Source organism: Chanodichthys erythropterus, chromosome 13, assembly GCF_024489055.1.
Source record: "Chanodichthys erythropterus isolate Z2021 chromosome 13, ASM2448905v1, whole genome shotgun sequence".
Classification (NCBI taxonomy): domain Eukaryota; kingdom Metazoa; phylum Chordata; class Actinopteri; order Cypriniformes; family Xenocyprididae; genus Chanodichthys; species Chanodichthys erythropterus.
The window spans coordinates 8,916,083-8,929,719 of NC_090233.1; the positions used below are offsets into that span (position 1 = coordinate 8,916,083).

Sequence of the window (13,637 nt, forward strand, 5' to 3'; positions counted from 1 at the left end):
TTTTTCTTCCTGAAAGTCTGCTTTTGTATGTCTGCAATCTATATTTAAGGCATCCAACAACACAGTTGCTTCCCTTTTGGGGTCAAGGAAAAACTGCACATATCAAGGAATTTTTAAAGTGATTTTCCAGGCCTGGAAACATAATGAAAGACTACAGTGCATTATGTCATATATATGTGTTATGCTCTCAAAAAAGTTAGCTAGTTCTTTCTTTTAAAAAAAAAACTAGCAAATTTAGCATTGGCTTTGAATTGTCACTCACATGACATCAACCAGTAGCAAATCACAATTATCCAATCAATTTCTGATAGAAAAAAAAGCAAGTCCCAAACTACATTTTTACTTGTTCAAAATGCTGTTTCACAATAACACTTTCATGCCAACTTTTTGTTTTTAAAAAAAGTTTAATTTAAATATACCTTTTTAGTTTTCAGATCATAGTTTTCAGTTGCCTGACAATTCAATCATTTTAATGAGAAAAGATCCAGAAACCACTCTGATGTGTCTTTGTATGTTCAAACTAGTGTCCACCTCATGTGATGACGAAATACCAAAACATTGAGGAAACCTCAAATATCAAGAAGCCAACATAAGAAGTCTTGAGTTATTTAAGAGTCAGATTCACGTGTATTTTTGAGGTCCACACTGTAAACCGCCGAGGAGCTGTTGTGTTTCTTAAACACACCCTTGACTTGCTTGATGCAGTGTGACATGAAGTCTCAGTGAGTGCCCTTAACAAGTCCGAAGATTATGGAGAAACATTGAACCCTTGCGTGCTGTTGGTGGTTGCTGAAGATGTTCAAGAGAAGATTGCCCAGATCTACAAAGACAATCTCATATGATGGATCTGACCAGCGCCACCATGTGGTCAACACCACAGGCAACATCCTTCACGTGGCCTGGCACTGTCACCTAAAACAAACGACAAACATTAGGAGAAAAGAAAACAGATTACATCTAAAGTCTACTGGGTATAGTGTCGTCAATTGTGCATTCATTTATAAACTCAAAGTATTTTTGTCTATTGAATGTTTCCACCTGTCATAATAATGCATTTTAATGAGTTCTGTTCATTTGAGAGCTTTTCTCAGAAAATAGTTATATATCTGGGGTTAACTGTAATTAATCAGCATGTCACATAATTAATTTGGTCCAAAAAGCTCTGAACTTTTCCATGTTAAAAGAAAGAATGCAGCATTGTTGGCTTCTTACCCTCCATGGAAAATACTGGTCATCATGTTTCCCGATGCCGAGACATCCTCTCACATTTTTACCCCAAACAAACAGTTCGCCTCGATCTGAAAACAATATTCATGTAGCAAATAACTCAGCCCTCTGTTTACATGGATGTAGGCCAGGAAACAGGCTGGATTTAATACCAACATGGTTATGCAAGCACTATTAGCAGGTGTTTTCAGGAGAATGAGTGTTAGTATCCTGTATGTGAGCACATTTTACATTTCTAAAATCTCATAATTACACTCCACAACAATACTTGATATCTTGAGAGCAAAGAAGTTTTTACCTGTGACAGCTGCAAAGTGATTGAGTCCACAGCGGATGGACGAGACCTTCACACTGGGGTTGAACTCTGACCTCCCAAAAAATGTGGCTGGCACTCTTTCTGGGACAGACGACTCTGAAAGTTTTGGGCCTTTACCCAGAATTCCAAAACCCCAAACAAACACCTCTCCATCCTCTATAGAGATTGAGTTGAGTTATTTAATTCATTACACAAGGCAAAATTACAAAGCAACTTCAGTTTGTGCTTTTCCACAGTAGTTGTGTACAGGTGCTGGTCATATAATTAGAATATCATCAAAAAGTTGATTTATTTCAATAATTCCATTCAAAAAGTGAATCTTGTATATTATATTCATTCATTACACACAGACTGATATATTTCAAATGTTTATTTCTTTTAATTTTGATGATTATAACTGACAACTAAGGAAAATCCCAAATTCATCTCAGAAAATCAGAATATTGTGAAAAGGTTCAATATTGAAGACACCTGGTGCCACACTCTAACCAGCTAATTAACTCAAAACACCTGCAAAGGCCTTTAAATGGTCTCTCAGTCTAGTTCTGTAGGCTACACAATCATGGGGAAGACTGCTGACTTGACAGTTGTCCAAAAGACGACCATTGACACCTTGCACAAGGAGGGCAAGACACAAAAGGTCATTGCAAAAGAGGCTGGCTGTTCACAGAGCTCTGTGTCTATTAAATGGATACTCCACCGTTTTTTCATATTAAACTATGTTATTCCCTTAACTAAGACGAGTTGATACATATCGCTCTGTCTTGCCACTATCAGAGCAACCTGGGCTCTCATAACACCTTTTTTCATGTCTTTCCAAACCTGTAAGACTCATTCATCTATGAAGATCTATGATCTATGAAGATCTTTTTAATGAAATATTAATCTCTTAACACGTGTTCATGCACTCTGGTGTCAACACAACATGCATGCTTTGTGGTGCTCTCATGAACACGCGTTGGAGATTAATATTTTGTAAAATTCGTAAATTAAACCTGTTTTTTTGTGCAAACAAAGGACTTGCGTCGCTTCGTAAATTTGAGGTTAAACCACTGGAGTCACATGAACTGTTTTAAATATGTCTTTACTACCTTTCTGGGGCTTGAAAATGTCAGTTGCGTAAGCTGTCAATGAAGGGACTGAAAGCTTCCAGATTTCATTAAAGCTGCAGTCCGCAACTTTTTTGGTGTTAAAAATTTACAAAAATGATATAATGAGAATATACAACATGAATCCATTTTCCAAACCGTGTTTTTGTCTTATCCTAAATCATTATGGATCACTTATAATAAGTGTTTATATTCTATTTCAGACCAGACTGGTAGGATCCGACTCAGAGTATCACAGTAACTGCGGAAAACAAAAATAGATATTTTCAAGCATTGCAATACATGGAGCCTGTATCAAACTGCCAAAGTCACATGATTTTGGCAGTTTGATTCTCGCTCCAAACCACTGATTCGAAACAAAAGATTTGTAAAGCTGCGAAGCTTCATGAAGCAGTGTTTTGAAATCACCCATCACTAGATATTGTTGAATAAAGTTGTTATTTACTTTTTTTGGCGCACAAAAGAAGTATTCTCGGTGCTTCATAACATTAAGGTTGAACCACTGTAGTCACATGAACTGTTTTAAATATGTCTTTAGTAGCTTTCTGGGCACCTGAAAGTGTTAATTATCGTGCTGGCAAAGCAGGCCTCACTGAGCTGTCAGATTTCATCAAAAATGTCTTACGGGTTTGGAACGATATGAGGGTGAGTAATTAATGACAGAATTTTCATTTAAGGGTGAACTAACCCCTTTCAGAGAACACAATGTTCTTCTGGTCTTTTGCAAACAAAAAAAAGTGAATTGTTCCAGCAAACTCAATAAGACTGTAATCTTACCGTTCAGTACAGCCACCTGTGTTCCTCCGCATGCCGCCTGTCTGATTCGACCCACACCCCTCAGGGGCAGCAGCCGTGGTGAGCTAATCTGAAAATCAGACTTTACAAATGAGCTGCACAGCCTGGTATTGCTGCAGACCTTTTTACATATATTTTCTATACATAAATCTCATTCAGGGTAATTCTGTGAACAATCACTTCAGTCATTTCTGGTATTTGTATACCAGTTGTTGTGTTTTCGTTTGTGTGGGTTTACCTGTGTGGCCTCAGTGACAGAGGCCAGCTGCAGGTACTCAGAGTTTCCCCAACCGAAAACCTGCCCATCTGTGGACACGGCCAAACTACAGTCTCCATATGTGGCCACCTGCTGAACTTTGACCCCAGCCAGATCTCCTCCGACAGGCACTGGACAGGAAGCCTTGTTGTGATGGCCCAGACCTTAAAATACATTCTGGAGACATTAATTGTGAGGGAAGGGTCACATGGTCTCAGCCATGAGTCACCTAGTGTTGTCTGGATACATTTTATGGAAAAACGCCTTTAGGCAGGTTTCATAATGGAGCGGAACAAAAAGAGGGACTGAAAGAAAAGAGACAAGGATGGTGAAACAAACCTGTTTGTCCATCTGCCCCCCACCCACAGGCATACACTGTTTTTGTTTCTGTTAGAAACAGACTGTGATCCTGCCCACAAGCCACCTACAGGACAAGAGGAGCAGGACAGTTGGAGAGAATCTCACAAAGACAGAAACAGGTCATACTGTATCTATGAAAGCTTGTTTCTGCCACTGAATAAAAAACAATTTAAAAAAAAAAGTATAATTGTGTAAAAAAAAATCTCACAATTCTGACTTTTTTCTTAGAATTGCGAGTTGATGTTACGAGTTAAGTCATAATTGTGAGATATAAACACAATTGCAAGTTATAAAGTCAGAATTGTGAGATATAAACTCGCAATTTTGAGGAAAAAGTCCTTTTTTTCCTCAGAATTGGAATTCAACTCACCATTGCCAGTTTATAACTCGCAATTCTGACTTTTTTCTCCCAACTGTGAGATTATATCACGCAATTGTGAGAAAAGTAGATCAAATTGTGAGATGTAAACTACTAATTGTAAGAAAAAAGTCAGAATTGTGAGATAAAAAGTCACAATTACCTTACTTATATTTTACAGTGGGTACGAAAAGTATTAAGACCCCCTTAAATTTTTTACTCTTTGTTATATTGCAGCCATTTGCTAAAATCATTTAAGTTCATTTTTTTTCCTCAATGTACACACAGCACCCTATAGTGACAGAAAAACACAGAATTGTTGACATTTTTGCAGATTTATTAAAAAAGAAAAACTGAAATATCACATGGTCCTAAGTATTCAGACACTTTGCTCAGTATTTAGTAGAATCACCCTTTTGATCTAATACAGCCATGAGTCTTTTTGGGAAAGATGCAACAAGTTTTTCACACCTGGATTTGGGGATCCTCTGGGATCCTCAGTGATCTTTGGGTTTTTCTTTACCTCTCTCACCAAGGCTCTTCTCCCCCGATAGCTCAGTCTGGCCGGACGGCCAGCTCTAGGAAGGGTTCTGGACATCCTAAACATCTTCCATTTAAGGATTATGGAGGCCACTGTGCTCTTAGGAACCTTAAGTGCAGCAGAAATATTTTGTAACCTTGGCCAGATCTGTGCCTTGCCACAATTCTGTCTCTGAGCTCTTCAGGCAGTTCCTTTGACCTCATGATTCTCATTTGCTCTGACATGCACTGTGAGCTGTAATGTCTTATATAGACAGGTGTGTGGCTTTCCTAATCAAGTCCAATCAGTATAATCAAACACAGCTGGACTCAAATGAAGGTGTAGAACCATCTCAAGGATGATCAGAAGAAATGGACAGCACCTGAGTTAAATATATGAGTGTCACAGCAAAGGGTCTGAATACTTAGGACCGTGTGATATTTCAGTTTTCTTTTTTAATAAATCTGCAAAAATGTCAACAATTATGTGTTTTTCTGTCAATATTGGGTGCTGTGTGTACATTAATGAGGGGAAAAAAATGAACAAATGATTTTAGCAAATGGCTGAAATATAACAAAGAGTGAAAAATTTAAGGGGGTCTGAATACTTTCCGTATCCACTGTATTTAGTGGCGGAAACAAGCTTCCATACATCTCTCACCACAGATTCAAAAGAAAATAATAATAAATCATATTTTGCTTAAAAAAAATGAGGTTAAAATGGTGAATTTCCACCAAAAGAAGAAAACGTGAGAGTAGACATTTTAATTGAAGTAGATTAGATAGTAAAATGTAATGTAAACCATATATTATGCATCACCAGATTTCAATGTTGATATTGTTGTATTTACCAACATATCATGCCAATAAAGTAATAAAGTGTCATCACATACCTGGGTGACTTGACTGTCAAAACCCTCAATCTTGTGAACAAGATGACTGCCACTGCAGGAAATAGAGAAAAAGGACAGCCATTAGACAGAAATTCCATTCTTAAACAGGTTTTTAGGGGAAAAGTTATAATAATAAATCAGCTTAACCCATATGCTCATAATGGTCATTAGCAAAGGAAGCATGAGTATATACATCATTCTCTGCTTGGATGAAAATGGTTCATATTTGAGTTGATAATATTGCCTCTGATGTTTCTGAACAAGTCTGAACAACTCCCCATCATACTGAATAATCATTTCACTCTAAGCTAATCATGAAATAAAGCATATTAAAGTTACACAGTGGATAATTCAAGGCTACTGGGATACAGGGAAAGCAATTGTTTTAGTTTAGCCACCACTTCATAATGTGAAGCAGAGTCCTTTGGTGCAGAATACTGGACATATGTTGCTGAAGGACAAACCTGTACACTTCATCCTCCACAATCTTCCTCCCACACTGCCCATAAGCGTTATTACCCATGCTGAAAACTAATGAGAGAGATAGAGAAGAGAGACATGAAGGACTCATCACACTACAACACAATGATTTAACTGTAATAAAAATCTATTGCATATTAAGACATCTAAATGATTGGACAGAAATGTTCCTTTAAATTCATCTACTGTATATAGAATCTGAACACCTGTAACTACAACTTTACTACTTGAGTGAAGACCAAAGGACTCTAAAACAAAAAGTGCTCTATAAATGACAATACATCTTCAATTTTAGAAATTGTATATGACAAAGCAGTTTTTTTCCCATCAAGCTATTTATACGAGAACCATATAAAATGCTGGATGGAACACCAGGAATTCTAAAAATGTACATGAAAAAATTATTTGCTTAATTGAGGTGGATCATTTTTTATCCGATAAGAAGACGTGCATAAACTACGACAGAAAAACACAATTATACCTTGACAAAGGCTTTTTGCCGAAACGTTGGTAAATAAACTATTTGCAAGTTGAGTGTGCAGTCATATATTTTCTTATAGAAAAACACATTTATCTAATAAATCCCTCAATGTACACTCCTGGGCTAAAAAAAAAGACAACACATTCAAGTGCTCATTTAATGGTCTTACCATTTGAATCACAAATCACTGGTCAGGAAATTGGCAAGAATTGCACAAATACTGTAGATGAAATACCTTAGCACAGAATAGCCTTCCCCAACTTGCAGACAACTTTTTACTGGAAGAAGAGTCAGTGTTATTACACAATGTTAATGGCTTCAAACAGTTCATGAGTAGTTGAAAAATGTCTCTCAGCTTATTTGAGTTTAATGTGAGACCAAATATTCACTATAGGGATCAAATCTAGACAAAACATGAGCCTGATGGACTTGTGCTCAAGCCACATCATGGTTGTCTTGTTGAAAAATAACATCTGATCATTCCTCTTTAGATAACAACTTTTCATTTGTGGGAAGCAAGCCATTCTGCAGTATTCGTACTCCAAAGAATTAAATGACTTTTCACAGTGAAGCAGCTCACCAATACCAGCAGCTAAAAATGACACCTCTTCCTTCATGTTTCACTGTGCTAGAGATGCATTTATTATTATATTTCTCAGCAGATTTTTCATGCGACTTGTGTTTTGTTGTGATTCCCATATTCTGCCAAAAACTTTATTCTGTCCTTGATGTTCTCCTGATTTTTAAGTAGTGCATTTGCTTAAATGTTGCAATTTCCTGACCAATAATTTGTGGTTAAGACAATTAAAAGATTAGTGTTTAGCCATTTTGGCCCATTTTATTCTGTCCAGGAAAGTACAAAAAAAAAAAAAAAACTCACGTGACTTTGCCTCAATGATTGGATAACTGGACTAACCAATTTCATTACACAGCATCTCAAATGTTGGTTTGGTCATTTTGAAATGCCTGAGCCACAATCTGTCATCAAAATGGTTGGGTATAATGACCTCCGAGTAGTGTCTCACATGATTGCGCTCCCAAACACCAGGCATTGACAGTCTTTATTGATCTGAGGCACTTACGATGTACAAAAAAAAAGAGCCACAGTGGCTTCCCCGACTGCAGCAACTTCTATTTTTGTTATAGGGTCTTCGGTGTCAAATCAACCAAATTTCGAAACTTCCCCTTTTCGAAACAATGACCCTATAGATATTTTGCACCAATTTCCCAGGAAGTGATGATTTTGTTCTCTTGAACACATGTGATGAAAACAACAACTTTGGATGAAACCATCGCTAATGTTTGCTCACCTCCCTCAGAGTCAGTGAGCACCAGAGAATGAGCGCGTCCACATGACACCTGCAGCACTCGTGTCTCCTGAGGGTTCAGCAGCGGGAGAGACACTGGAGACGGTTCCAGGACATACTCATAACTTTTATCTACAATCACAAGACAAAGCAGTTGATTTAGGAAAGTGCTTGAGAAAAAGGTTGTTTCTTGAAACTTGTAATGGCCCCAGTTGATTGTGTAACGGTTGGCAACTCAAAGAGGAACAGAACGGCTCATCAACATCAGCCAGAATATGAATCTTCCTATGTACAGTAGGAAGTGCTGATGAACACTTTCACTACCCCCAAAAATCAGACCAGAACTAAAAAAAAAATACTTTTTAACGTAACAATCCTACTTCCCTAACAAAAAACTTCCATGGCACTACAGTATTTTTCGAAGTACCATGTGATACATGGCACGTTCTGAACCTTCTGGTATTACTGGAACTTGCTTGTTAGAGTAATTTTTACCAAGAGCATGTGAGTTCCTAACAGGAATGCAATGGGATTGTGGGGTTTCTTACTTCGGTCGTGTTGAGTACGCTGAAAGCCCAGCTGGGAATCTTTGTTAAGGCCCATGCCCCACAGTTTGGTCAGATCTTTTGTATTACAGGCCAGTAAGGTGAAGCCATATCCACAGGCTGCTGAGGAAATCTGCCAAAAAACACACACAACATACATTACCATTCAAAAGACTTGCTTTTTGAAAGAAATTACCACTTTTATTCAGCAAGGACACATTAAAAGATTCAAACGTAACATTAAAGACATTTATAATGCTACAAAAGATTTCTATTTCCCCAAAAAATGCAGCTCTTTTAAACTTTATATTCATCAAAGAACCCTGGAGGAAAAAATCAGTTTTTACAATATATTATATATATATATATATATATATATATATATATATATATATATATATATATATATATATATATATATATATATATATATATATATATATTCTTTATTCTATATATATATATATTTATTAAGCAGCACCCCTTTTTTAACATTGATGATAATAATAGGAAATGTTTCTTGAGCACTAAATCAGCATATTAGAATGATTTCTAAAGGACCATGTGACACTGAAGACTGGAGTAATGATGCTGAAAATTCAGCTTTGCATCACAGGAATTTATTAAATATATTACATTATAAAAAGAAATAAATCATATTAAGCAACTCAAGTAATAATATTACACAATAATACTGTTTTACTGTTATCATTTATTTATTTATTTTTGATCAAATAAATGCAGCTTTGGTGAGCATAAGACATTTCAATACATTAAAGGGATAGTTCACCCAAAAATTTTTATTCATTTACTCACCCTCAAGTAGTCCCAAACTTGTATGAATTTTATTCTTCTTCTGAACACAAAAACAGATATTTTGAAGAATGTCAGTAACCAAACAGCTGATGGACCCTTTTGACTTCCATAGTATTTTCCATGCTATAAAAGTCAATCAAGTCAATGAACTGTTTGGTTAACCATATTCTTTTTTGTGTTTTCAGCAGAAGAAATACATTCATACAGCTTTGGAACAACTTGAGGGTGAATAAATGATGAAAGAATTTTCTCTTTAAAAAACAACCTCAAACATTTGAACAGTAGTGCAATAAATAGAAAACCCATTCCAAATATTTTTGCTAACTTTTGTTAAAGTTAGAGGAGGAAGTTCATACTTCCTCTATTTGTGCACATCAGAGTCTTATGCAATTAAAATGTATTCATCGAATTTACTGGACAAAAGTGAGGTTGGCAAAAATCAAGCCTGGTATTGATCCTCTCTGTGATCGATCCATCAGGCCCCTGCGGATTTAAAACATATGTTTTGGTTATGTCCATCCGTAACTTCTTTTTGGCAATCAATCTTCAATTGTTTATATTTAGTGACAAAGAAACAGATCGAGCCTTGCCCTTTGGTTGCACTTTTGGACTTCCTTTAAATGTCACTGGTTTGCCTGGAAATACTGCACAGACTTTTTCTTTCTTAACATTATTAGCTAGACGGCGCATTCTCCTACTGTGGAAACAAAAACTCCCTCCATGACTGGCTGAGAGATGTTATGAGCTTCATTCATTTGGAAAAAATCAGGTATACATTAAAGGGCAACACTGGCATATTTTCTGAGCTCTGAGATCCCTTCATTATTTATTTATTTATTTATTTATTCTGAATATGTCAGTACTTCTTGTGTATCACTAGAGCATTAAAGGTGCCATCGAACGTTTTTTTACAAGATGTAATATAAGTCTAAGGTGTCCCCTGAATATGTCTGTGAAGTTTCAGCTCAAAATACCCCATAGATTTTTTTAAATTCATTTTTTTAACTGCCTATTGTGGGGCATAATTAGAAATGCACCGATTCATGCTGCGTCCCATTTAAATGCTCACGCTTCCCGCCCACGGAGCTCGCGCTTGCCTTAAACAGTGCCTAAACAAAGTTCACACAGCTAATATAACCCTCAAAATGGATCTTTACAAAATGTTCATCATGCATGCAGCATGCATACATCAGATCATGTGAGTATTGTATTTATTTGGATGTTTACATTTGATTCTGAATGAGTTTGATAGTGCTTCATGGCTAAATCTAACATTACACACTGTTGGAGAGATTTATAAAGAATGAAGTTGTATTTATGCATTATACAGACTGCAAGTGTTTAATAATGAAAATAGCGACGGCTCTCTTGTCTCCGTGAATACAGTAAGAAACGATGGTAACTTTAACCACATTTAACAGTACATTAGCAACATGCTAACGAAACATTTAGAAAGACAGTTTACAAATATCACTTAAAATATCATGTAATCATGGATCATGTCAGTTATTATCACTCCATCTGCCATTTTTTGCTGTTGTTCTTGCTTGCTTACCTAGTCTGATGATTCAGCTGTGCACAAATCCAGAAGTTAATACTGGCTTGTGTAATGCCTTGAACATGAGCTGGCATATGCAAATATTGGGGGCGTACATTATTAATGATCCCGATTGTTACGTAACAGTCGGTGTTATGTTGAGATTCGCCTGTTCTTCGGAGGTCTTTTAAACAAATGAGATTTATATAAGAAGGAGGAAACAATGGAGTTTGAGACTCACTGTATGTCATTTCCATGTACTGAACTCTTGTTATTTAACTATATAAATTAAATTTTTAATTCTAGGGCACCTTTAAGATGTCATTATAATCGTGGCTTGAATCTGTTCAGGAGTGTGTGATTATAATTGTGGACACTTATATATGTATATACTTTATAGCTGTAAGTTTTTGTTTGTGGATGTATACATACACTTGATAAATGGCCCTTTGTCTAAACGTTTATGTTCCAGCATATATTCTATACTCGAGACATCATGCTTGACATTCTTTGTATTACAATTTGTATTGTGTTTTTTCCCTATTTTTTATGATTTATTTAGTTTGTTTAATTACTTGTTATTATAATTTATTTATTCTATTTTATATTTTTTTATTAATTCTTTTTATTATTTTTTTTTTATTTTATTTTTTTCCTCGGAGGAGTGGGGTATCTGTATCTGTATCCTGTATCTGTATCCTGTTATTATTGTAAAAGTTCAATAAACAGGTTTAAAAATAAAAAAATGTTTGGGTAGGAAATAACCTTCTGTTCAGTATCCAGACGGTAAGGTGTGAGCTGGTACTTCCTGGGCTTTTTCCTGCCACTGTCCGGCACAACAAAGCTTGGGATCCCTAAAGCTCCAGTGTAGCTGAAGCCCCATACAAACACCTTCTCTTGGGGCTTCCTGTGTTGACCCACATACTGGAACACGGGTGTGTCATCTTGATGCTCCCGCTTTCTTGGGGTGCCAAGGGGTCGTGTGGCATACGCACGGAGACCCAGATGAAAACCATGACGGCCACAGGAGCGAATGTTGACTAAAGCCATTATGACAGTCATCTGCATAAAATACAACATAAATTCTGATATACTTAATACCAATACTGATTATTATGCAAATGAAGAGAATTATCCAACACTAACAAAAAGTTCCAGTGGTATGATTTTTTTGAACATGTACCATGGTAATTCCATACTGTCTTAAGTACCTTGGAGCAGCATGTAAATAATTACCATAAATATGGTAATCACATTACAAAAAGTAATACTAGCATGATTTCCTGGTACCATGGTATTCTTGGAGGTACCGTTGTGTACCTTGTAAATACATGGTACATTATATATGACAGCACTGTATTAGCATATCATATCAGAGTATTTTTGTACTCTATTTTGTTTCGAGGTGAATTAATTACAGTTACTCACCGCTCAATAATTGGAAAATCCTCTATAAGTTGTTTCAGATACTTCTTGTCACATAATATGATTCACACATGCGCATATCTGTACATCTGTAAACTGCAAATTGAAAAATATACGGTTATATAATGTGAATTAAGTCCACTCTGTGATTTTTGCTGCTCTGACATGTTTTCTATGGAGGCGGCCATGACAGCTCTCCGCGTGCATCGTGACGTGTGACGCATGACGTACAATGAAGCTGGTAGTGTAACGTTATGTGTAATGATCGAAATAACCTGTAGGTGACAGACGTTTCCCGTGTTTTCAATTATATTTGAGTAACTTTCTTTTTTCGACACAAAGAAAGATTTAGCAAAAGTACATTGCCTTGGCATTCTTTGAAGTATCTTGAAGTATGAGAACTTATAAAAAGTACCAAACAGCACGATGGGGCAACACTTTAGAAATAGGCCAACTGTTCAGTCATTAATGAACAACTATACACAGGAACAAATGAGTAACATTCTAGTGAATACAAGAAACTCTGATTAACGAATTAGTAAGTAGAGCTCAGTTGAATGTGGTAGTTCACTATTAGCTAATAATCATAACTACATTTTTTTTTCATACCTCAAAGGATAACTAGGCTATACAGGCTCATAATTAAAGGGTTAGTTAACCCAAAAATGAAAATAAAGTCATTTATTACTTACCCTCATGCTGTTCCACACCCGTAAGACCTTCGTTCATTTTCGGAACACAAATTAAGATATTTTTGTTGAAATCTAATGGCTCAGTGAGGCCTGCATAGCCAGCAATGACATTTCCTCTCTCAAGATCCATAAAGGTACTAAAAACATATTTAAATCAGTTCATGTGAGTACAGTGGTTCAATATTAATATTATAAAGTGACGAGAATATTTTTGGTGTGCCAAAAAAACAAAATAACGACTTACTTAGTGATGGCCGATTTCAAAACAATGCTTCAGGAAGCTTCGGAGCGTTGTCGAATCAGCGGATCGGAGCGCCAAAGTCACGTGATTTCAGCAGTTTGGCGATTTGACATGCGATCCGAATCATGATTCGACACAAAAGATTCATAACGCTTAATGAAGCAGTGTTTTGAAATCGGCCATCACTATATAGCCTAAGTCGTTATTTTGTTTTTTGGTGTACCAAAAATATTCTCGTCACTTAATAATATTTATATTGAACCACTGTACTCACATGAAC

At 36.3% G+C, this 13,637-nt stretch overlaps 1 protein-coding gene across 3 annotated transcripts; it reads right to left on the reverse strand.

Annotated features, from left to right (window-relative positions):
- Positions 1-329: 329 nt before the first annotated feature.
- Positions 330-13,429, reverse strand: rcc1l (RCC1 like). Of its 3 annotated transcripts, XM_067408004.1 has the most exons (13): positions 13,361-13,429; positions 13,117-13,253; positions 11,765-12,061; positions 8,650-8,779; positions 8,105-8,233; positions 6,298-6,364; positions 5,834-5,885; positions 4,043-4,127; positions 3,686-3,867; positions 3,430-3,517; positions 1,526-1,699; positions 1,213-1,298; positions 330-912 (listed from the first exon to the last, which is right to left on the reverse strand). In XM_067408004.1, exons 2-13 carry the CDS (start codon positions 13,120-13,122, stop codon positions 835-837), a joined length of 1,374 nt encoding a protein of 457 aa, XP_067264105.1. In that variant the 5' UTR covers positions 13,123-13,253; positions 13,361-13,429; the 3' UTR covers positions 330-834. The 3 variants fall into 3 exon arrangements, with proteins under 3 accessions (XP_067264105.1, XP_067264106.1, XP_067264107.1); XM_067408005.1 differs by lacking the exons at positions 13,117-13,253; positions 13,361-13,429 and adding an exon at positions 12,428-12,682; XM_067408006.1 differs by lacking the exons at positions 11,765-12,061; positions 13,117-13,253; positions 13,361-13,429 and adding an exon at positions 9,463-9,566.
- Between the last annotated feature and the right edge of the window lie 208 nt (positions 13,430-13,637).

Coding starts and splice junctions, on each gene's coding strand:
- rcc1l (XM_067408004.1), bottom strand. Junction 3,868..4,042: donor GGGGGCAGATGGACAAACAG/GTTTGTTTCACC, acceptor ATGTATTTTAAG/GTCTGGGCCATCACAACAAG. Junction 1,299..1,525: donor TCACTTTGCAGCTGTCACAG/GTAAAAACTTCT, acceptor TATTGTTTTCAG/ATCGAGGCGAACTGTTTGTT.